The 23888-nt window shown below is 45.0% G+C and overlaps 1 protein-coding gene across 4 annotated transcripts in view; it reads right to left on the reverse strand.

Annotated features, from left to right (window-relative positions):
- The window catches only part of TRIM33 (tripartite motif containing 33), a 216314-nt gene that overhangs the window by 77658 nt on the left and 114768 nt on the right, over positions 1-23888 (reverse strand). For all 4 annotated transcript variants that reach the window (XM_073587082.1, XM_073587080.1, XM_073587081.1 and 1 more), the window contains exons 5-9: positions 20214-20330; positions 17827-17941; positions 3546-3692; positions 2105-2222; positions 1278-1522 (exon numbers count right to left, since the gene is read on the reverse strand). In XM_073587082.1, the coding sequence (XP_073443183.1) occupies positions 1278-1522; positions 2105-2222; positions 3546-3692; positions 17827-17941; positions 20214-20330 (742 nt within the window). The remainder of the gene's footprint in view (positions 1-1277; positions 1523-2104; positions 2223-3545; positions 3693-17826; positions 17942-20213; positions 20331-23888) is intronic.

Below are 23888 nucleotides of genomic sequence, written 5' to 3' on the forward strand. Positions count from 1 at the left end.
ACACACACACCAGCGGCCACACTCGCCACACACACACACCAGCGGCCACACTCGCCACACACACACACCAGTGGCCACACTCGCCACACACACACACCAGCGGCCACACTCGCCACACACACACACCAGCGGCCACACTCGCCACACACACACCAGCGGCCACACTCGCCACACACACACCAGCGGCCACACTCGCCACACACACACACACACACACCAGCGGCCACACTCGCGCCACACACACACACCAGCGGCCACACTCGCGCCACACACACACACCAGCGGCCACACTCGCCACACACACACACACCAGCGGCCACACTCGCCACACACACACACACCAGCGGCTACACTCGCCACACACACACACACCAGCGGCCACACTCGCCACACACACACACCAGCGGCCACACTCGCCACACACACACCAGCGGCCACACTCGCCACACACACACCAGTGGCCACACTCGCCACACACACCAGCGGCCACACTCGCCACACACACACACCAGCGGCCACACTCGCCACACACACACACACCAGCGGCTACACTCGCCACACACACACACACCAGCGGCCACACTCGCCACACACACACACCAGCGGCCACACTCGCCACACACACACCAGCGGCCACACTCGCCACACACACACCAGTGGCCACACTCGCCACACACACCAGCGGCCACACTCGCCACACACACACACACAAGCGTCCACACTCGCCACACACACACCAGCGGCCACACTCGCCACACACACACCAGCGGCCACACTCGCCACACACACACACACACACACACACCAGCGGCCACACACACACACACCAGCGGCCACACACACACACACCAGCGGCCACACTCGCCACACACACACACACCAGCGGCCACACTCCCCTCTCTGCGCGCTGGCAGCCTCCTTCCTCTCACACATTGAGCGGCGCAGCCGCGGCTGGATGACAATCATTCAGCTCCACGGTAGCGCCGCTCAATAAGTGAGAGGAAGGAAGCTGCAGCTCTGGAACAGTGAGGCGAAGCCGCGTGCCAGCTGAGAGGGCTCTGCGTGCCATAGGTTTGCAATCACTGGCCTAGAATATAACTTAATGTCGCTTTTATCCATCCCATACGGAAATGGCATAAAATATGTGGTAGAGTGTACTATCTACAGAGTACTGTACTGTTCGAGAATGGAATCATTTCACCAAGCAAATCTATCATCTTTTAAGAGGTTACACTACAGTAGCGTTGGAAGAAACCACTGCCCTAAGATATACTTGCCTGTTGATGCATGACTTGCGGACCAGTTGGCCTTTGATGCGGACCCGGTGGCTGAACCATCCGCATTTGCTGGAGCTGCTGGTGTTTTTGAGCATACACCTGCTGCTGCATATGCTGGAGCCGGAGTTGTGCTAGGTTAATTTGTGCAGGGGGTTTATTTACATGATTTGTTCCTTGGGGACCTTGCCCCACAACAACATTAGGAGCGTACCCAGAGGTCGGCTTATTTTCAACAATAAGATTACCTGTGTAAAAAAAATATAAGTCAGAAGGGAATAGATAGCAAGAACCTTACAACAGAAAAAGATTTTGAGCCAATGACCGTGATACAATAAAGTTGAAGACCATGGTTTCAGATTGTAATTTTTCATTATCGTACATACATTTCTAGGTTACAGCCCAGTTAAAGTACACTCTATAATAAATTTCAAAGAGGATATGTTACTGGATTTTTTTAAATTTAAATGGAGTTCTCCTCTAATTGGTACAGCAGTTTTCACAATAAAACATTGACATTTACTGTTTGGTAGCGATCACTTTTTTTTTTTTTTTTTTTTTAAATTATTGCACTCGGACTACAATGGAATCTAACGTCCCTGTCATATGGAGTCAGACCACCTTTTAACTGCACATGGGCATCCTCACAGGTCCCAGAGCATACCCACTACACCTGATAGTGTGTCATCTCAAGAAAACCAGTCCATGTGGCTGCTGTAAAGCATCTCTGAACTGCTGTTTAAATTAGGCAAGTAAAAAAATACATAACTATCATCTTAAGTATGTAAAATGGTCAATCTGTATAAAAGGTGAACTAAGAGCGAGCTTACCTAAATTTACTACATTCTTTGCCCAGAATGTCGGATCACAATGGAACCGTACCGCTCCATTTGCTGCTGGTACTGGGTCACATCGAGCCTTTAAAATGTGACGTAACTGAAAAGTAATCTAGAAAAAGAAAAAACCTGAAATGAGAAACTTCAGGAGTACAAAAAAAATTAAAATCAACAAGCCAAATGTAAACTTTGAATAAACAAATTAAATTTGGTGTTTCTAACCAGTATAGATTTTTAGTTATAGACCTCCTACGATTATACCCAAAGTGGGATTAACATACCTTGAGTTAAAGGATTTGGCCTCATAATAAAAAAAAAAAAATCATCATATAATGTATACTGCTGTGGCTCGTACATCTGTAAACCTCTTCATACTGCACCTCACCAGGCAATTAGAAGACCCCTGGCGGCTCATTTGTGGGATAAGCGTTGCAGCTTTGCGGTCAATGCTTCCATAGTCAAGCAATTTACCCACAAAACTTTTATTCTTGCATGCAAACATCTTCGCAGGTTCTGAACTGTAGAAGAGCTCACTCAGTGCATTACAAGAAAGAAATTGAGTGTTCGGCATCTGCCCATGTGCTGACCATTCTCAGTAACCATCACCGCTTGCACAGAAAAGGATGTGATTAGTGGGTGAGAAAGTCATGCGGGTAAATCACATTGCAGCACCAAAGTTGCAGTATGACAGCAGTAGTGGTTACATAGTGGAGAATAAGTATGAACAAATTTACATATGTATTTTCCATAATACCAGAGGTGTACTGTTTTTAAAGAGGCCAACCTCTTTAAGAATTTTTTTTTTTTTGTATATTTGATATTTTGATCACCCCTTATTGTATTTTTTTGCAAAGTTGCAGTGATTCAAAATACACAATTGTAGCATTTTGATTTTTTTTCCTCTCTATGCCATTCATTCTATATTCTGATAGACCATAGAATTGCAGCAAGCGTAAAAGTATATATGTTTATTTTTAAATATTTTTTTATTTGTTTGAAATGGGGTAAAAGGGGGTGATTTGAATTTTTTTTGTTTTTGTAAGTCCCCCTAGTGGACTAGAAGCTGTACTCACCCAATCGCTGGTACCATATGCTGCAATACCACAATAATCATGGTCTCCTATGAAAACCCAGCCACAGGCTGGGCTTCAAAAGAGTACAGTTATCAAGGCAGCTAAGTGTGCCTTCAGCAGGCCCCCCCAGCTTATGTGGCAACCCATTGGGACACTGCAATCACGCAGTGGGAGAGCATTGAAGTATGGACCGGTGGCGTTCCCTTTAAATGCTGTCAGAGATTGACGTAGCATTCAAATGGTTAGCAGCCATAGATGAAGATCGCTGAGCAATGGGGCAAAACGTGGCATAATAGCACATCAGATGTCAGTAAGGGTTTAAAACACTAGTTTATCTGTATTACCCAAATAACAAGACTTACCAAACGTTTGCTGTATAACAATGCCGTGCTGCTGCCACTTGCGATTGCCCAGTTGGTGAAGTTCATGACGTGTTTCACCTGCCTAGAGAGGCCAGTTATATCATTTTGTTGCTGTACAAGTTTGATTTGTCTTTCTTTTGTGACACTCTAATGAAGGAAAACAAAAACTTTTCAAATTAGAACTTAATTGCACAATAGATTACAAAGTGGAATAAAAAGCTCAAAATTAAGTGAATTAACAGTGGCACTAATACATTGCAAAAACGCTCTCAAAAGGGAAAGAAGGGGAAAAAAAAGAAAAGAGAAACCCGAGCAAATAGAAACCACGCACCGTCACTAAGAACCACAGTATCAGCTATACTGGTCTGAAAACCTGACACGGCCATTACACAGTACACAGCAGTGGCACATTTATAAGATTATCTCCGCACAGGAACATTTTTTGTGAACACATCCAATTGTGGAATTTAACCTTACTCAAAGATCTATACATTAAACTGTTGATTAAATTTAACTTTGTTCTAAGTTTCAGAAATCCCTCTGGACATGAAGCTATGAACACTAACCGAAGGAAAGGTGTAAGAAGTTTTCCAAATAAGAAGCTCTAACTAAAGTGACTATATTCGTAATAAATCTCTTATTTGTAACGTGAACAATTTAATTTTCTTCTTCCTGTGCGGAGAATAATGAAATTTCAGAATTTTAGGCCACAGAAAACTCCTCATTCACAACCTTGGAACCTTTTTTAAAAGAAAAAATAATTTGATCAGGGAGTAAAAGTAAAAATGCCAACCTCTTCTAACTCATTAAGCAGTAAAAACAAGAAAGCACTTGATTGATACACATGAGCCATCTGTTTTATCCCCATGCACCGAGTGATTTGAATGGACAAGTAAGGATACAAAACTGATTGAAACTGGACATTTTTCAGGTTTTAGTTATTTTTAAACACCTGAACAGCCCCAAAAACTACGAGGTGCATGTACTATGAAAAACACTGCTAGAACAAGTGCTGGGGACTGTACTACTAGTACATGGTGTTAACATGTCCCCGTCTGCTTTTGATCAGGTTTTGCACAAATCGATCTATAGAACATGTGCCTCTTCTGTGATTTAGAGGGAATCTGTCAGCAGGTATTTGCTACTCCATTTGAGAGCAGTATGATGTAAGGGCAGAGACCCCAATTAGAGCAATGTATCACTTAGGCTAGTTTCACACTAGCGTTTTTGAGCGCAGCGACGGCCTGCGCACGGCCGCCGCTAAGCCGCGCCTCCGCCGCTAGCTCCGCCTACCGGCGCATGACGCTGCATGCGCCCTGCGTCCCCTATCTTTATCTCTGGGGGCGCAGGCCGTGCGCAGTATGCGTTTGGCGGCGCATGCGTCCTTTTGACGGTGTGCCGACCTGCGCCAAACGCAACCTGCTGCAGTTTGGTTGCGCCGGCGCACCGTCAAAAGGACGCATGCGCCGCCAAACGCTTACTGCGCACAGCCTGCGCCCCCAGTGATAAAGATAGGGGACGCAGGGCGCATGCAGCGTCATGCGCCGGTAGGCGGAGCTACCGGCGGAGGCGCGGCAGGGGGCGTGGCTTAGTGGCGGCCGTGCGCAGGCCGTCGCTGCGCTCAAAAACGCTAGTGTGAAACTAGCCTTATTGTACTGCTTGCTGCAGTTATGATAAAAATCCCTGTTTTATCTACTACTGATCTAGCAGGTCTCTGAATGCTGAGCTCTGTATAACTCCACCCAACCCACCACTGCTGCGCACCATTTGTGTATGTATATACTTCACATTGGGAGAACGTTTCCATTCAGCGCCGGGGGCGGGGTTATAACGAACAGAGGATGATATGGCAGCAGATATTAGGTCCTCAGGTCCTGCTAAAGAACAAAACCACATCTAGCAGCCAAGTGACATCAATGGAATCAGGGTCTCTGTCCCCTGAGAAGCTTGGGTGAAAAGCGCATTGGGGACTTGGGATTGAACACTAGATTGTCATTTGACTACTAAAACATCACCTGATGTAAGTACTATGCCTGCTCCTAAAAAACACTTGTTTGTTATTTTGCACATGCCGTTTAACTCAATTATAGCTGCGAGTTGTAGGCAGACACATTCTGGTCTGGGTACTTTTTCATTTGCCTTTTGCTATGTATATTTATTTTGTGCTCTAGTGTGATCGACTATTTTTGGTACTCTGCCTTACTCGATAATTTTTATGCATTGTTTAAATATATTCAATAAACTGTATATTTTGTGAGACCCATGTAGCACCTTGTTTATGTTGTTTATTCCTGAGTCTAAGTATAGATTATTTCTTCATCTCACTTTTTTTTGTAGGTATTTTTTATAGAAACAGTAGTGGGCAAACCCTTCAACGGGTAGTGAGAGGTTGTGCTTCGCGAGTGGTTGTAAGGACGACTTTAGTTTACATTAGAGGGATAATTTCTTTTGGTAGGTCTCATTTAGGACCAATTTAATATTGTTCTATTGAAAATCGCCAGAACTATAAAAAGGTTCATTCAGTTTACATCTACATAAATGCATCTAAAGGGAAGATTGTGAGTCGTTATAAGGTGTGAATGGTGTAAGAAAAACAAGGTGACGAATGAAGTGTTATATTAAAATGAAAATAGGAGATCACTGCATTTTTAAGGCAAAAGGACAAAAATCCAACATCTGAGCTATTTGTTAGCAGCTTGCAAATTCTGGTCCTTGGCATAGAGGCAAAGTCTTTAGTGTATTACCCAGATTTCACGTGCATTTTGGACATCAGTAAATATTCATTATATCCTAGAATATCTCAGTAGAAATGTCCATAAAACTAATTATGAAATAGTATCTTGTCAATCTAGAAAATAGACCAGATATTTTGATGTTTTTCACATTTCTGGCACAGAACTGCATGATAACAAGAAGTCTCACAGTGACACGTGCATAACCAATTACTTCAGCACTATACACAAATCACTATTTTGAGCCTGGTTTTTAAAGAACCGCTCCATTTTAATTTGGCTATTTTATTTTTGGGAGATGTGAAGGGGGAGGGGGGGCTTTTTTCCTTCATTCTGTCACTAGGCCCACTATATATACATACAAGCGTACTGTGCAATAGTTTTAGGCAGGGGTGGATAAATGTTTGCATATATTTATTGCAATAAGAATGCTTTCAAAAATAGAGGCGTTAATAGTTTAATTTATCAATTGAAAGTGAATGAACAAAAGAGAAATCTAAATCAAATATTTGGTGCGACCACTCTTTGCCTTCAAAAGATAAAAGCATCAATTCTTCTTGCTACACTTGCACGTTTTTGAAGGAACTCGACAGTGAAGTTGTTCTAACCATCTTGGAAAACCACAGATCTTCTGTCATCTCAGTCAAACTCAATGTTGAGATCAGGGCTTGATGTCGATGTTGAGATCAGGGCTCCGCAAAGGTCATATCATTAAACAGTAACCGTAATTTTAATTTGTATATCATAAATCAATAGTACACATGAAAATGAGCAACTCTAATATACAGGCGCATCTCAGAAACATATTTAGAGTCATTACAAACAGAGTGTTCTATTTCAAGTACCATATTTATTTCTGTTAATGTTGATTATGGCTTACAGCCAATGAAAACCCAAAAGATAATGATCTCAGTAAATTAGAATACTTTATACCACCAGCTTAATCCAAAATGTTGGCCTACTGTGTTTTCAGTAAACGCACTCAATACTTGGTTGGGGCTCCTTTGGCATCAATTACTGCATCAATGCGGTGTGGCATGGAGGCGATCAGCCTGTCGCACTGCTGAGGTGTTATGGAAGCCCAGGTTGCTTTGATAGCAGCCCTTCAGCTTGGCTGTATTGTTGGGTCTGGTATCTCTTCTCTATGGGGTTAAGGTCAGGCGAGTTTCCTGGCCAATCAAGCACAGTGATACTGTTGTTTATAAACCAGGTATTTGTACTTTTGGCAGTGTGGACAGGTGCCAGGTCCTGCTGGAGAATTAAATTTCCATCTCCAAAAAGCTTGTCAGCAGAAGGAATCATGAAGTGCTCTAAAAATTCCTGGTAGATGGCTGCGCGCTGACTTTGGTCTTGATAAAACACTGTGTCCCTATACCAGAAGATGACAACGCTCCCCAAACCATCACTGATTGTGGAAACTTCACATTAGACCTCAAGCAGCTTGGATTGTTTGCCTCTCCACTCTTCCTTCAGACTCTGGGACCTTGATTTCCATGATCTAGTTTTTGTACCGCTACCCTGAGAAACTTTTGATACTGTTTGTGAATTGGCACATGATAATAGGCATCCTTGATGTCCAAGACTGCCAAGTAACATCCTGGGAAAAGAACCTTCACTGCTGTCCTCAATGGCTCCATCTTCAATGAGGGAATGAAAATATTTGTTTATCGCCTTTAGACTGATAATGGTCCTCAAGGATGCGTCTTTTTTTTTTTTTTTTTTTTTAAATCAGAAATAGGGGGGCAGTAGAACTCCTCTTCTCTATCGCCCCTGGGAGAATTTCTTCCAATAGTCGTTTCTCTAGAAGAAATCCTGTCTCTTATCCTGCCCCTTTGATGGTTGGCATAAACGCCAGACTCCTCTCTCGGTACCTGCTGTTCCATCTGGTCCTCCAGGTTATCCAGCTAGAACTTCAGAGACCTGGCCGCACAAGTGTCTTCGATAGCCGGGCCTTAGGACCCCCTCCGAGGCTTCCTAGGCCGCTTTAAGGAAGCTGCGTCAGTCTCTGTTCAGCAACCTCAGGTCTTCAAAAAGGCAAAGAAAACCTCCTTGAAATTTTTGACACCGCTACATCCAGTCTTGGGGCCTTATCCCAGGAGGAAGAAGCTTCCTCCTCAAAGGGATACCACCTCCTTTTAAACGAATCTACGCCCTGCTTCCTATCCGGCTTCTCCCATTCCTTTCTATTGAGATTTTGCAACTGCTCATTTATTGGGAAGTTCCTACGCTTCCTTTGTTCCAAGGCCTCTGAACATGACATCCTGAGCAGATCTTTTAGTTTTCTGGTCCACCTTGCCCAGTAGATCTTATAGCTTTCACCAGCTTATCCGCTCCTTCTACAGGGAAGCAGTGATGATCTTCCATGCTACTATCCGATGAGGCATCCGACTGGGCAGATGCCCACAGGTCCTCTGACTCAGTAGAGTCTTCTGTTGTTGAAGGGGATTCTATGGATTTACTCACCCCCCCCAATATCTCTATCCCCTGCCGGGACCAGAGCATTAACAGATTTTTGTACTTCTGCTCTAATTAAGGACCTCAGGCTGGTAGCAAAACCATGGGATTCCTCTGAGAATGTCTGCTCATTACAGAACTGGCATAGTTTCTTCATCCAGGTAACATACGTCAAGTTCGACTTCCGGTTCCGGTGCACACTCTGTATATTCACTCCGGGCCTGTCAGACCGTCATGTCCCGCTCCGTATCGGATGACAGACTGGTAAGAACCGCGCCGCCTCCCCCGACGTGCATGGGACACGTGGCTGGAGGCACCTCCACATCGGTGCTCAGCCTCTGACCGCTCAGGGAAGGCACCATCTCGATGGACCTCCATGGTGCTATCAAACCGGCGGCAGCCCCAGCATCTGCCGTCCTCGACCACCCCAGGCACACTCTTAAATTTACCCAGAGCACCGATGCTCTCCGGGTAGCGTGGCTTACCGGCTCAGGGCCTTTCTTGCTCACGCTCGATCAGGGAAGGCACTCCACGGGGACCTCCGACAAGCTACAGTCACCTGGCAAAGGCCACAGCAGACCTCCGCCTGCCAAAACCCCGGCCGTCCCAGACATCCTCTTAGATTTCGCCGCCAAATCTTAACTGAGAGTTTCTTATCAAGGACAGGAAACCAACTAATGCGGAGAGAGGCGCAGCCCTTTCTACCTTGAATGTTTCCTGTCCTTAAAGGGCAGTTCCCTCTCTCGTGGTGCCATCATGGGTGACTGAAAAAATAAAAGAATAAAAAATAAAAAAAAATAAAACCGAATATAAAAAAAAACAAAGGAAAAAAGGGAAAAAAAAAAAAACGAAAAATGGCCATGGTGTGAAGGGGTTAATAGTCCCCTTAGGGGACTGGAATCTACAAACGTCTGATTGCAGCTTGTACTACACAAAGTAGCTAATCAGCACTGCTGTATACAGCCAAAATAATGTCCTATAAACACTGGAATTCACAGGAGTATTGTAATGACAGGCATCAGGGTCTTCAGAAGACCCTCCAGCTGTCATGACATTATTGCAGGCCGGCAATGGGTTGTCAGTTGCGCAAATGGGAGCGTGGAACGATGAACAACCGTTGGCGCGTGTTAAATGCCGCTGTCAAAAATTGACAGCGGGATTTAACAGGTTAATAGCCGTAGGCGGAGCTCCATTCCACCAGTGGCTGTTAAGAAGCACATGATGTGGGGGAAAAATAAAAGCTTGTCTTGTGAGCCCACATCACATGCTTACATGATGTCGTGAAGGTGTTAGGGGTCACTTCTGGCCAGATTTTTCCAAACATTACTTTTGTGTAACTGAGTCCCAACAGTTTTTTTCTATCAGTTCTGGGCTGCTGGAGTTGCTGGACATCTTCCTATTTCAAAGGGAAGCATGATGTGCATTTCATATGAATCAGACCACTGCGTCTACAGTCCTCAATGTTGCCTATTTCGTAGAGTTGCCAATATCATTAAGAACCATCTTCAGCAGAAAGAAGAATCAAGAGTTCTGGAAATGGTGAAATAGCACCACACAGCCCGGATCTCCTGTTTGGACAACCTCCCTGCCAAAATACTTCAAAAACTATGTGTAAGTACCTAGAAGAATTGATGCAGTAACAGTTCAGTGCCAACAGTCGTCTATGACAGCTGAGAGGCATGGCAAGGGGTGCAAGGACCCTTGCAGTCGGTCTCTGCACCACAAGCGCTGTGACTGGTCAGTTAATCTGACTGACCAAACAGCAGCGATCGGGCAGGAGAGGCTGAAATTGCTCAGGAGAAATTGCACAACAAATACCACCATGGTTACTTACCGGTAGCCGGTTTTTCTGGAACCCATGACAGCACACCTGAGAGAGGGATCCACCCCGCCAAGACAGGAACCTACTGAAATATAAGGGGCGGCACCTCTCCCCCACTTCAGTTGGTTACAGAGCATGAGAGGACTTCACGGTTAGTTACATGTTTATCCAACACCACATCACACAAATACACCCTACTAACGTGCAGACCCATACGGTGAAAAGGGGGGGGGGGGAATATACGGGTGCTGTCATGGGTTCTGGAAAAACCAGCTACCGGTAAGTAACCATGGTGGTTTTCCCTTCACCCATGGCAGCACACCTGAGAGATTTTTGGAGACTTTGAACCACCTTAGGGAGGGACCACCGCTTGCAGCACCCTTCTACCAAAGGTTAAGTCAGCAGAGGAGGATAGATTTAATCTATAGTGTCTAAAGAAGGTTCATGGTGAGGCCCAGGTAGCGGCCTTACAAATTTGATCAATTGATACCTGCCTTTTCGGCCAAGGAGGTCGCCACGGCTATGGTGGAATGAGCCTTGATGCCATCAGGAATCAGAACGCCACTAGCTGAGTAGGCTATACTAATGGCCTCCCTAATCCATCTGGCAATGGTCCCCTTTGACACTCCGTAACCCTTTCTGGCACCCTGAAAGGCTACGAATAGGGACTGGGACCTCCTCCACTGGCTAGTCACATATATATATTCTAGCAGGGCCCTCCTAACATCCAATTTGTGGATTTTTCCTCCCCTGGATTTTCACGAAGGAGGGAAGGACAATTTCCTGAGCCCGATGGAAATCTGATACTACCTTAGGTAGATACGCGGGGTCTGTTTTTAACGCTATCCTGATACACTTGGGTATAAGGTGGGTTTACCGAGAAGGCCTGTAAGTCACTTACTCTACGGGCCGATGTAAGGGCAACTAATATAATCGTCTTCAGGGTAAGATACTTTATAGGCAGTTGCTGAACAGGCTCGAATGGCTCTTTTGTGAGGGCCTCTAACACCAGGTTTAGATCCCACGGGGCTATTTTTGGTAATGGGATAGGTCTGGACCTATGGCAGGACTTAATGAACCTAGCTACCCATCTGTTTGCTGCCAAGTTGCAGTTATATAGTGCGCCTAATGCAGACACCTGAACTTTAAGGGTATTTACCGCTAACCCCAGCTGTAATTCCGATTGTAAAAATTCCAAGATGGCCTTAATCGGGGGGGGTTTTGGTCTAACGGCTTCCCTAAGAACTGTAGGAACTTATTCCATGTTCTGCCATAGATAGTCGTTACTGGCTTTCTACTTTTTAACAGGGTGGCCACTAACCCCGGAGAGAACCCTCTATCCACTAGAAGCGACCTTTCAAATTCCACGCCGTTCCCTTGACCTGTGCGTGGAATATTGGACCCTGAGCTAGCAGGTCTGGGATCTTTGGTAGGACCCATGGATCTGAGAGGGACATCATCTGCAACAGCGAGAACCAGGGTCTTTTTGGCCACAACGGGGCTATTAGGAACACCCTGTCTTGATCTTTCCTGCTTTTCCTCACAACTGTTGGGATCAGAGTCACTGGGGGAAACGCATAAGCTAGGCTGAAATTCCACAGAATTTGCAATGAGTCCACCGCCCATGACTTTTCTTTTGGACTTAATGAACAGAACCTTTCCACTTGTCTGTTGTTTTTGTTGGCTTAGAGGTCTATCACCGGTTCCCCCAAAGTTGTACTATTTTCTGAAAAACTGACCGATTTAGAGCCCATTCCCCTTGCTTTAGTATATTGCAGCTCAGGAAATCGGCTTCTATAGTCTCCACCCCTTTTATATGTATTGCCGTCAGAGTAGATGTTGTTCTGCTCTCTGAAAAATGTCACTGGCTGCCTTCATTAGGGAGTGTGATCTTGTACCCCCCTGGTGACTGATGTACGCCATTGTTACTCTGTTGTCCGACATGATACGGACGTTGCGGCCGCTGAGGAAGGGAATAAAGTTTCTTAGGGCTTTGTTCACTGCCCACAGTTCTCTCAAGTTGGAAGATGCGTTTTGATAGAGGCCCCCAGGGCCCCTGGGCCGCATGACCCCTTAGGTGCGCTCCCCAGCCTGAGGAGCTCGTGTCTGTCAGAATTATGTCGGTCACTGGTTTGTCCTGTCTAACCACCATTTGAGAGAGTTCCTGACCTCTAAGGAAAGCTCCAGTCTTCCTTCTAAACGCCCTTTCAGCGACTTTTGTGCTGACAATTTCCCCCTGAAGCTGTCGGGTATGGAATTGTGCCCACCTGACCGCTGGGATACAGGCCGTCAGGGTGCCTAGCAAGGACATCGTGTTTCTCAGGGTCATATGGGGTTGGTCTAGGGCCGCCAATGTCACATTCCTCACCTTTTCTATCTTGGCCTCCAGTATCAGACAGGTTTGTTGTTCTGAATCCAGAATAAGCCCTAGAAAACTTTGTTTCTTTAGGGGTTGTAACCTTGATTTTTTGATGTTTACCATCCAGCCCAGTCTTTGTAGGGTGTCTGTTACTCGTTCCACCTGTACAGCGCAGTGGTCTTCTGAGCTGCCCACTATTAGGAAGTCGTCCAAATAGGGTATTATGACCGTATTTGAGATTCGGAGGAAAGCTGTCATCTCCGCTATGACTTTGGTAAACACTCTCAGGGCTATGGATATGCCGAATGGAAGGGCTCTGAATTGAAAATGCCTGAGATTGCCCTGGATGTAGAGAGCGATGCAAGTATTTTTGAAAACCTGGATGAATGGGGATGTGATAGTATGCATCCTTTAAATCGACTACGGCCATAAAACAATTGTGATGTAATAGTTTTATGGCTGTAGTTACCGACTCCATCTTGAAAGTTTGATTTTTTATCCACTGATTGAGGCCTCTGAGGTTTATGATTGACTGGTCGGTTTTTTTTTTTTTTTTTTTTTTTTTTTTTTAACAGGAAGAGGGGTGAGTAGAATCCAGTTTTTTCCTGTCCGCTCGGGACCTCGGAAAGAACGTGCTTGTCTAGCAGACTTAACATTTCTGATTCCAAGGCCAATTGTTCTCCTATCACCTTTCTGACAGGGGTCATGACAAATGATGCTCTCGGTTGATGTAAAAAAGGGATCTTGAGGCCTTCTCTTATGATGTCTACGATCCACGCACTGGTAGAGATGTCTTCCCAGGCCTGAGAAAAGAGAGTCAATCTCCCCCCTACCGGAATGCTGGCGTCATTGTGGGGATTTCTTGGAAGTTGAGGTGGCTCCTCCGAACATGAATCTGGACTCCTTTTTCCTTTTATCTTCCCATCTTCTCCTATCCCCCCTGAAGGACAGCCCTGTTGAATTTTCCTCTCCGAAAGGGCGGCCTCCTCTGTTCCGCTGGAAACCTGGGGAAGCCCTTCTTCCTGTCACTTGCCTTCTCTAAGATGTCATCTAGGTTTTTTCCAAATAAAAAATGACAATCACATGGGAGAGAGCACAGCTTAGCTTTAGACTGCAGATGCCCTGGGCAGCCCTTAAGCCATAATGCCCGCCTCGCGGCGTTTGATAATCCTGCTGCTCTCGCTGTCAATCTCATGGAGTCGGCAGAAGTGTTGGCTAAAAAAAGCTGCCGCCCCGTGCAGCAGGTGCATGTCTAACAGTATTTTTTCTCTTGAGACTTTTGAAGCCAAATCATTAAGGAACATGCAGTGCAGGTGCCCGCTATTGCCAGCTTTAGTCCACCTGCTGCTGCTTCCCATGTATGTCTTAAATAGGAATCCACTTTTTTATCTAGCGGGTCCCTAAGCACCCCTGAATCCTCCAGGGGCATGGACGATTTTTTAGATGACCTGGACACCGCCGCATCAATCTTTGGGCCTTTGTCCCATATTTATGTCCTTATGTTCAAAGGGATACCTCCTTTTAGAGAAGGAAGGAAGGGCTCCTGACCTCTCAGTCTTCCTCCATTCTCTCTCAATGAGTGCTTGGACTTTCTCATTGACTGGAAAGGTCCGTTTCTTTCTTCCCTGTAGTCCCCCGAACAGGACATCCTTCAGGGACTTAGCTGTCTTTCCTCCTGTAGGCCCATTGTTACTCTGATGGCCTTGAGGAGAGCATCCGTATCCTCTATTGGAAAACACGGTTTGCCACCCGTGCCACTATCTGAGGAGGAGGATGGGTGTTCGGCCTGAGATAAGGCCGAGGAAGAGTCTGAGAAAGAGCTAGGAGGATCTTTCCTACTCTTTTTCCCTTTCTTTAACAATGCTTTAAGCGAGCCTTCCATCTCCGACCTGATAAATCTAAGGTTGATTGCAAAGCTAGGCGCTTCCTCCGCCATGGTTGGCTGGATGCAGCTGGCGCAAAGGTCCTTCTGCCAGTCTCTTGCTAAGGGGCTTCAACATATGGCACAATCTCTATTGTTCTTCTTGCTCCCTGCTACTTTGGGTTTCTCCTAAGGAATTTAAAAGGGTGGTTCTTTTGTGTATTAAACACCTTCAAACATTCATGAAGATCAATCACCACCCGTAATCAAGGGTACCGGACTCGGAGGCTGTGGAGGAGCACGTGACCTGTGCTCTCTGGACATCGAAGAGTCCCCCGACCTGTGGCTGGGGCGACTGCTGCTTTTGCCGCTTGAACGGCTGCCATGCTTGCGAACCGAGGGTTGTGACGGAGGCAGAGATGGTGGAGACCGCGACCGTTCCTGCTCTGACCCCATGGCTACCCGGCCGTGCTGACGTCTTCCTCCTTTAAATAGTTCCGATCCTGGTGAGCGTCTTCCCCCCTCCCCCCGCACGCTACTGTTCCATGAGGCCGGCGTCACACCAGGCGCCATATTGCCGTCGCTCTGCTGACGTCAGCCGGTGCACTCCCAGGATTCTCTGCGCCGCCGTCGTCAGCAGCCGGAAGACGCCCCTGGCTCTCCCACGCTACGCATTCTGAGGGAGACAGCCTGGGGGCACGCGCAAGGGGAGGGAGGCGCAGTGGAGCGCCCCGGAGTTAGGGGCCGCCCCCGCACGAACCCGGAGCCCCAAGGAGACCCCGGGGAGTGCGCTACCAGGCACCCGACGGCCGGCACTACAGGTAAGATGACCTGTTCTTCCTGTGCCGGGACGGGCCTGGGTCCTTTTCATCCATGACAGGCACCGCCGCTGTCAGTCTGGGATTCCCTTCCAGGACAGGAACCCAACTGAAGCGGGGGAGAGGTGCCGCCCCCTTATATTTCAGTAGGTTCCTGTCCTGGCGGAGCAGATCCCTCTCTCAGGTGTGCTGTCATGGGTGAAGGGAAAATTGTGGTTCATTTCCTCCTGAAACCCTTGACAAAATAAAAAAAAAATTGTGTCCAAAGATAAATTTTGGGGGAAAAAAGTTAAATGTTTATTCTTTCCTTCCACATTGCTTCAATTCTTGTGAAGTACCTAAAGGGTTAATAAACTTATTGAATGTGGTTTTGAACACCTTGAGGGGTAGGGGTGCAGTTTTTAGAATGGTGTCACTTTTGGGTATTTTCTGTCATATTGACCCCTCAAAGTGACTTCAAATGTGAGGTGGTCCCTAAAAAAATGGTTTTGTAAATTTTGTTGTAAAAATGAGAAATTGTTGGTCAACTTTTAACCCTTCTAACTTAACAAAAAAATTTTGGTTCCATAATTGTGCTGATGTAAAGTAGACATGTGTGAAAAGTTATCTATCAACTATTTTTGTGATATATCTCTGATTTAAAGGCATAAAAGTTAAAAGTTTGAAAATTGCAAAATTTTAAAAATTTGCTCCATATTTCCATTTTTTCTCATAAATAAACGCAAGCCATATCGAAGAAATTTTACCACTAACATGAAGCACAATATATCATGAAAAAGCAATCTCAATCAGCAAGATCCGTTGAAGCGTTCCAGAGTTGAACATAAAGTGACAGTGGTCAGATTTCAAATTTAAGGCCTGGTCTTTAACCTACAAAATGGCTTGGTCGTTATGGGGTTAATCACAGCTGATTTAAGATTACACAGCTTGCGGCACACAAATATTATGGCTTAAGGTCCCGTCTCACATAACGAGATCATTAGCGAGATCGCTGAAACGTCACTGATTTTGTGACGCAACAGCGACCTCGCTACGTGTGACACATAGCGGCGACCGACCCCCGCTGGATATTGCTGATCGTGCTCGAATGTCCTGGGCCATTTTTTGATCGTAGGTGTCCCGCTGGCCAGCATGCATCGCTGTGTTTGAAGCAGAGGAGCGACCTCGTTGGCGACGCAAAACTCAGGGACACAGGCGTGAGTCGTCAGGAAAGCTACTGTGTGACAAGGTACCAACGACCGCCGAGGTCGTTATATGGATCGCCGTATCGTTGCTGCGTCATTGAAGAGATCTGCCTATTTGGCAGCATACTAGCGACCATGTAGCGATGCACCAGCGATCCTTACCAGGTCGTATCGTTGTCGGAATCGCTGGTGCGTCACTACGTGAAACGGGACACTTAGATGACAGTTCAATCTCCTGAGTCTGACTGTTTAGTGATTAATGTGTTATCTTATTTTTATAACATAGGTAAATAGATAATCAGTGTCATTCCAGGAGATATAGATGGCACTGGTTCATGCGATGCAACATGGAATTTATAGCAAGCATAAAACAAAATGCAGAATGAAAGCTAGGAATCAAGATTAAAGGGGTTGTCCAGATTTGGCATGAAAGTCTGTAGTCACCATATGACTGCAGACTTTGAATCCTTGCAGCGTGAGCAGTCAGGATCCTCTGCTGCTGGTGGTGAGACCAGGCAATCATGTGACTGAAAGTATGCCATATACATAATTCCCGGCCACATTCCAACTAGACGTACAGTGCCTCTCTCAATTCACTGGTATTGAGCAAAGCCGTGCAGATGCAGTCAGAGTATGGAAGGGAGTATGCATCTTGCACTCATGCTCCCGATGCTGACACCGGAGGAGAATCCAGGCAGCGTGATATGTGAGGATTCGCAAGTCTGCAGTCACAGAGTGGCTGCAGACTTTGGTGTCAAACCTGGACTATACCTTTCAGGCTGAAGGGAAGGAAACAGGAGACTGAAATACATGGAAATACGTGCATATAAGAAGTGCAGGGTGATAGATAATCAGGTATGGAGAGGGGTGCAGTTGAAGGGAAAAAGAAAAAAAATGAAAAGGCTTCTTTTAGGTTTCTCCGGTTCACAATTCTCTGTGCACACCTTAGAATGTTGAATTATTTTAATATAGATTTTTATTCTTTATTATATAAAATCATTTATCAAAACAAAAATAGATAGGGAAGAAAAAAAATGAAAATGTCTCATACCTCCAGCTGCTGTAAGAGAGATTTGCCCTTCTTATTAATTTCATTTATTAAGGTGAAGATAGCAACTTTAATTTCCTGTTCCACTCTTTTATTAGTTTCATTCACTTCTTTTATCCTGCAGAACACACAAAACAATAACGGAAATTTAATATAAACCACCATGTCTATATGAGCAAGAAGGAAAGGGGAGGGATCCTGTGCTATCAATTTAAGCTATAATTTAAAAGGGGCTGTCCATTTTTGTCAGCTCCTTGACAGTAGCTTCAAATTAAATTGATTGTTGGGCTCCTCACTACTGGGAGTACTAATAATCAAATGTAATTCTCTAAAGAACCAGGAGAGTGGTCTCTTTAACCCCTTAATGTCCAATGACGGACACAGTCCGTCATCAGACATCTCCCCTGCTTTTGATGAGGGCTCCGGCGCTGAGCCCGCAAAGCCGGGACATGTCAGCTGTTATGAACAGCTGACATGTGCCCGCAAAAGGCGCGAGCGGAATCGCCGTCCACCCGCGCCTATTAACTAGTTCAATCCCACTTTCAAAGCTGACAGTGGGCATTTAAATAGCATTTCCGTCCGCCTGGCAGGAAATGACGTCATCGCCGACCCCCGTCACGTGATCAGGGGGTCGGCGTCATGTTGCCTGGACAACCAGAGGTCTCTATGAGACCTCTATGGTTGTTCCAGGCATATGGCTTTCAGCGCTAACCGGTGGCCGGCGCGGAAAGCACAGCAGTAAATCTGCTACATATGGGCGATCTGCTCATCGCCCATATGTAGCAGAGCCGATTGGGTTGCGCATGCTTCTAGCCTCCTATGGAGGCTATTGAAGCATGCCAAAAGTAAAAAAAAAGTTTAAAAATAAAAAAAAAATTAAAAAACCTAAAAGTTCAAATCACCCCCCTTTCGCCCCAATCAAAATAAAACAGTAAAAAAAAAATCCCACATACACATTAGGTATCGCCGCGTTCATAATCGCCCGATCAATAAAAAAAAAAGCATTAACCCGATCGCTAAACGGCGTAGCGAGAAAAAAATTCAAAACGCCAGAATTACATTTTTTGGTCGCCAAGACATTGCATTAAAATGCAATAACGGCCGATCAAAAGAAAGTATCTGCACAAAAGTGGTATCATTAAAAACGTCAGCCCGGCACGGAAAAAATAAGCCCACACCCGACCCCAGATCAAGAAAAATGGAGACGCTACGGGTCTCGGAAAATTGCGCAATTTTTTTTTTTTTTTTAAGCAAACTTTGGAATTTTTTTTCACCACTTAGATAAAAGAGCACATAGACATGTTTGGAGTCTATGAACTCGTAATGACCTGGAGAATCATAATGGCAGGTCAGATTTAGCATCTAGTGAGCCTAGCAAAAAAGCCAAGCAAAAAACAAGTGTGGGATTGCACTTTTTTGGCAATTTCACCGCACTTGGAATTTTTTTCCCGCTTTCGAGTACACGACATGGTAAAACCAATGGTGTCATTTAAAAGTACAACTCGTCCCGCAAAAAATAAGCCCTCACATGGCCATATAGACGGAAAAATTAAAAAATTATGGCTCTGGAAAGAGGGGGGGGAAATGAAAATGCAAAACCAAAAATACCCCTGGTCGTTAAGAGGTTAATAGAAGTACCACCACAACAGAAACATTGAGGCATTTCATGGTGCTCATTGAAATCAATGCACTGTCGATGCTGGGATAGTCAATTTATTGCTTTAAAACACATTCCCTCCCTTTAGACAGCTTTGCAAAAATCTCGACAAACCTTTTAACTTAAAATAACTAACAAAAAATGTACGTTGTAATTTATTTTTACAGTTCCCACTATATAAAAAAAGAAACGCTTTACACTGTTTTGGGGACATCAAAGGTCAATGTCTAGACTTCATCACAAAAAAAAAATAACTATTTTCAAACACAGAAAAAATACATACCCAAGATAAGCAGGCATGTTGATTTTATTATATGTAATTTTTCACCGACTTTTAGGTTTCTCTTTATATTTTGGCTATACCTGTCATTTAACATTTTTTACAGCAAAAGAATCAGTAACGGTAGCATTTTCTTTAGTAGGAAAAATCAGAACATGAGCTTTTGGGAAAATTATCAAAAATGGACACAAATAGAAGTGTTGTCCTAGTAAAGGCCCTAGATTATGTATTTGGTATTCGACTGTCCTCAATGCATTTAAAGCGTAGAAAAAGTAGTCTTGCCATCTACAGTAATTAGATTTCAGCTTTATTAACTACGGTGAAAAATTAAAAAAACTTCAATGGCAAAAGTGACACAGACACTTGCTTTACACATGAAGTCTAACAGCTTAGAAACAAGTTAATACAATTTTTAACTTTTCTCATCAAAGTATTAGAAAAATATAAGTTTACCTGTTCTGAACCTGAGTAGCAGCAAAGTGAACATAATTCTTTTTTTCCAAGAGCTTAGCCAAGAGGTTCTCAATAGCACCCTTCTGGTTCTGAAAGGCCTCCTCCAAAAACTGGTATCTGATAAAAGAACAATCTTTATTATTAACAATGTCACAAAGAAAGCCCAAGACACAGTAAATATTACCTGGAAACCCTTTCCAAGATGCAGATGATGGTTCCTTATGGCCGATAAACATCGCAAATATCAAATATCTACAACGGCTGTAGATGGAAATACCATTTCTCTGTCTTTTCTAATCTTTCATCTATATTTAAAAAGTGGTGAGTTAAGAGAATTCATTTTTTTTTGGACACAACATACACTCCTCAGCATTGAAACTGCAACATCGAGAAGGAAAAGTTGTGGGATTATAGGAAACAAAGGATCAATAGACATGTGAATGACATGTAAATTATGAAAAGCCAAATTAGATTTTCAAAACATTTTAATTTATTCAGTATTGAGTATGAGCATCATATGCAAAAGTACAGACACTTACATGCCTTGGCATATTATCAATGCGGTTAGTTGTGGTTGTCTGAGGAATGTTTTGCCACACTGAAAGCACATGAGCAAATCATCAAAGTCCACTGCTGGCAGCTCCCTTTCCAATTGTAAACCAATGATGTTCTAGATGTGCTTGATGGGAGACAAATCCAAAGACACTGCAGGCCATATAGACGGTTCACAATAACATATAGCCTGGTTATTTTAGTGTTGAAAAACTGGGACACTTTGGAGAAATCTAACAATTTCACAACCAAATCAATGTACTAAACCTGAAAATATTGAGTTGGGTGGCATAATGTATGGCAGCCAAACCCCTGTAGTTTTCATTACAGATACACTTCTATCTCAATTATACATTGAGTTGGTGGCCATACCATTGGTTCCACCAGTTCTCCAATGCGTCACAGGAGTCATTTTTCAACATAACGTATTTAAAGGGAACCTGTCATTTTGTAAGGCCACCACCTTTCAGGCCTGATATACAGCATTCTATAATGCTGTATATCTGCCCACAATACAACCTGAAAGAGAATAAAAATTATTATACTCACCTGCAGGACGGTGCAGTCTGTGTGGTGACAATGTTTTTGGTCCAGCGCCTCCCATCTTCTTACAATTCCTGCACTCCTTCTTGCTTCGCATGGCTGAAGAGTACCTACATCATCCACACTTTCTCCCCAGACCACGCACGTGTGCAGGCTTACTTCTCTGCCCTGTACAGCGCAGAATAAAGTACTGCAGTGCGCATGCGACGGGCTCTGACCTTTCCCGGCGCCTGAGCACTACAGTACTTTACTCTGCCCTCAACAGTAGGAGCACAACGTCAGGGAGGCTGTATGAATGAATGCTGTATATCAGGCCTGAAAGGTGGTGGCCTTACCTGACATCAGCCAAACCTAGTGACAGGTTTGCATTAAGTATGGTTATTCTGAGATGCTTTAGCACCTCATAGTAAAGCATAAATGGATGAACCAACATAGCCTGTGTCCTAATTATGCTGCCATCAGGTTCTCTTTAACAGAATTGCTAGATGAGCCATCAATGTCAAAACTACCACTTCCTTCTCTGCTGGTAACAGGCTTTGAATTGAGTGCAGAACGCAGGCTCGACTGCCGCTCCATGCACACTTCTCTTTACTGTGGCTGTGCAGTGAAGAGGATCAGGGGACTAGAGATCTTGATATAGATTTAACACCTATCCTATGGATACATAAATGTCATTTGTGGGAATACCTGGTTAATAAAAAAAAAAAAAAAAATAGAATTACACTTACCGGTAATTCGGTTTCTAGGAACCTTCCACGACAGCTACATCGGAGGATGTCTTCCCCGCCCTAATAGGGGACAGGAACAGGAAGAGGTTAAATACCCCTCCCCTTCCTGCAACCACTAGTGTTTTCCTGGACACCAGTAAGAATAGTTAACACCAAAGTGCAGGAATCATCCAATAAGAATATCAGATAGGGAGGGAAATTAGTGCTGTCGTGGAAGGTTCCTAGAAACCGAATTACCGGTAAGTCTAATTCTATTTTCTCTAGTCACTTTCCACGACAGCTACATCGGAGTAATACCAACAGCTAATTTCTCTAGGGGGGGAATCACGGCCTGCAGCACTCGTCTGCCAAATGTTAAATCCCCATGGAAATTTAGCCTGTAATGCCTGGTGAACGTGCGGATGGACGACCAGGGGCGGTTCTGAATATCCGCTCTGACGAAGCATTCCCCTTTTTTGCTCATGATGTTGCTATCGCATGGGTAGAATGTGCCCTCAGTGAGGCGGGTGGAGCCAGCTTCTGTGATGCGTAAGTCAGGCAGATAGATTGTGTGATCCAATTCGCGATAGTGTTCGTTGACGCCTTCCTGCCTTATTTCGTCCTGAGAACTGGATGAATAAATTCTGGTGAATCCGCTAGGCTTCACTCTGTCGGTAGACAGGACCACTCTGCAAATGTCGAGAGTGTGGAGGGTCTCTTCCTTAGGGTTGGAAGAGCTTGGGCCGAATGAGGACAGTACAATGTCCTGATCCCTATGAAATTTTGAGTAGAAAGGCGTGATCTAATCTCAAGATAATATCTGTAATGATTACAAGGTAAGCTTCTTGAATTGACAGGGCCTGCAATTCTCCTATACGTCTAGCCGCAGAAATTGCAACTAAGAGGACGGTTAAAGGGTTAGGTTTCCGTGGTCAAGGAATCTAGAGGCTCAAATGGATCTTAGGTTTGAGCACGGTGTTGAGATCCCAAGGAGGCCCCTGACTGCGGAGTATAGGACGAATCCCGGCTGCCGAAGCCATAAACCGTAGGATCCAGCGGTGGCTGGCCAGGTCAAGATCAAAAAAGGTGCCAAGAGCTGATATTTATACCTTTAGTGTGCTGGGGATAAGACTCTTGTAAACGTCTAGGGTCTGTGCTGCACTGAGATGGAAGGGTTCAGGGGTGCATGGAGAGCACCAGGGCGCAAACCTTTCCCAGACCTTGGCATAGATGGCCTTGGTTATTGGTTTTTGGCTTTCCTGAAGGGTTTGGATTACCCTATCCGAGAGCCATTTGGCTCTTAGGAATTCGGCCTCAATAACCATGCTGCCATTTTCCCTTTGCCTACATCCAGGTGTAGCAGAGGACCTTGGTGAAGGAGGTCGCCCTTTTTGGGGCAGAAGCCAGGACCTTCCTGGGCCATGGCAGGTAGGGCACTGTACCACTTCTTTCGGGCCACAGCGGGGCGATTAGTATTGTGGGAATTCGGTCCGTCTGAATTTCCTGAGATTATTTTTTTTTGCCCGCATCAGTATGGGTGGGCAGGTATATGTGAGGTTGGAATCCCACCATTGGGTGAAGGGCACCTACTCCTTGCACTCCGTCCATGTGGTTGAGGGAGACTAATAACCCTGTCTTCGCATTTTGCCTGTTGGCGTCTATGTCCACCTCCGCCCCATCTTGAGGCTAGGGACACGAATACCGTCTGGTCCAGGCACCACTCCTCCGGATGAACGTCTTCTCGACTGAGGAAATCTGCCTGGGTGTTGTCTGATCCTTTCAGATGCACTGACCAAGAGAAGATCCATGCTGCTATTGCCTTCAGGCCGGCGTACTTCGTACCCCCTTGGCAGGAGATAGGCCACTGTGGTCA

This window comes from Dendrobates tinctorius, unplaced genomic scaffold, assembly GCF_039654945.1.
Source record: "Dendrobates tinctorius isolate UK_male_01 unplaced genomic scaffold, ASM3965494v1 ptg000098l, whole genome shotgun sequence".
Classification (NCBI taxonomy): domain Eukaryota; kingdom Metazoa; phylum Chordata; class Amphibia; order Anura; family Dendrobatidae; genus Dendrobates; species Dendrobates tinctorius.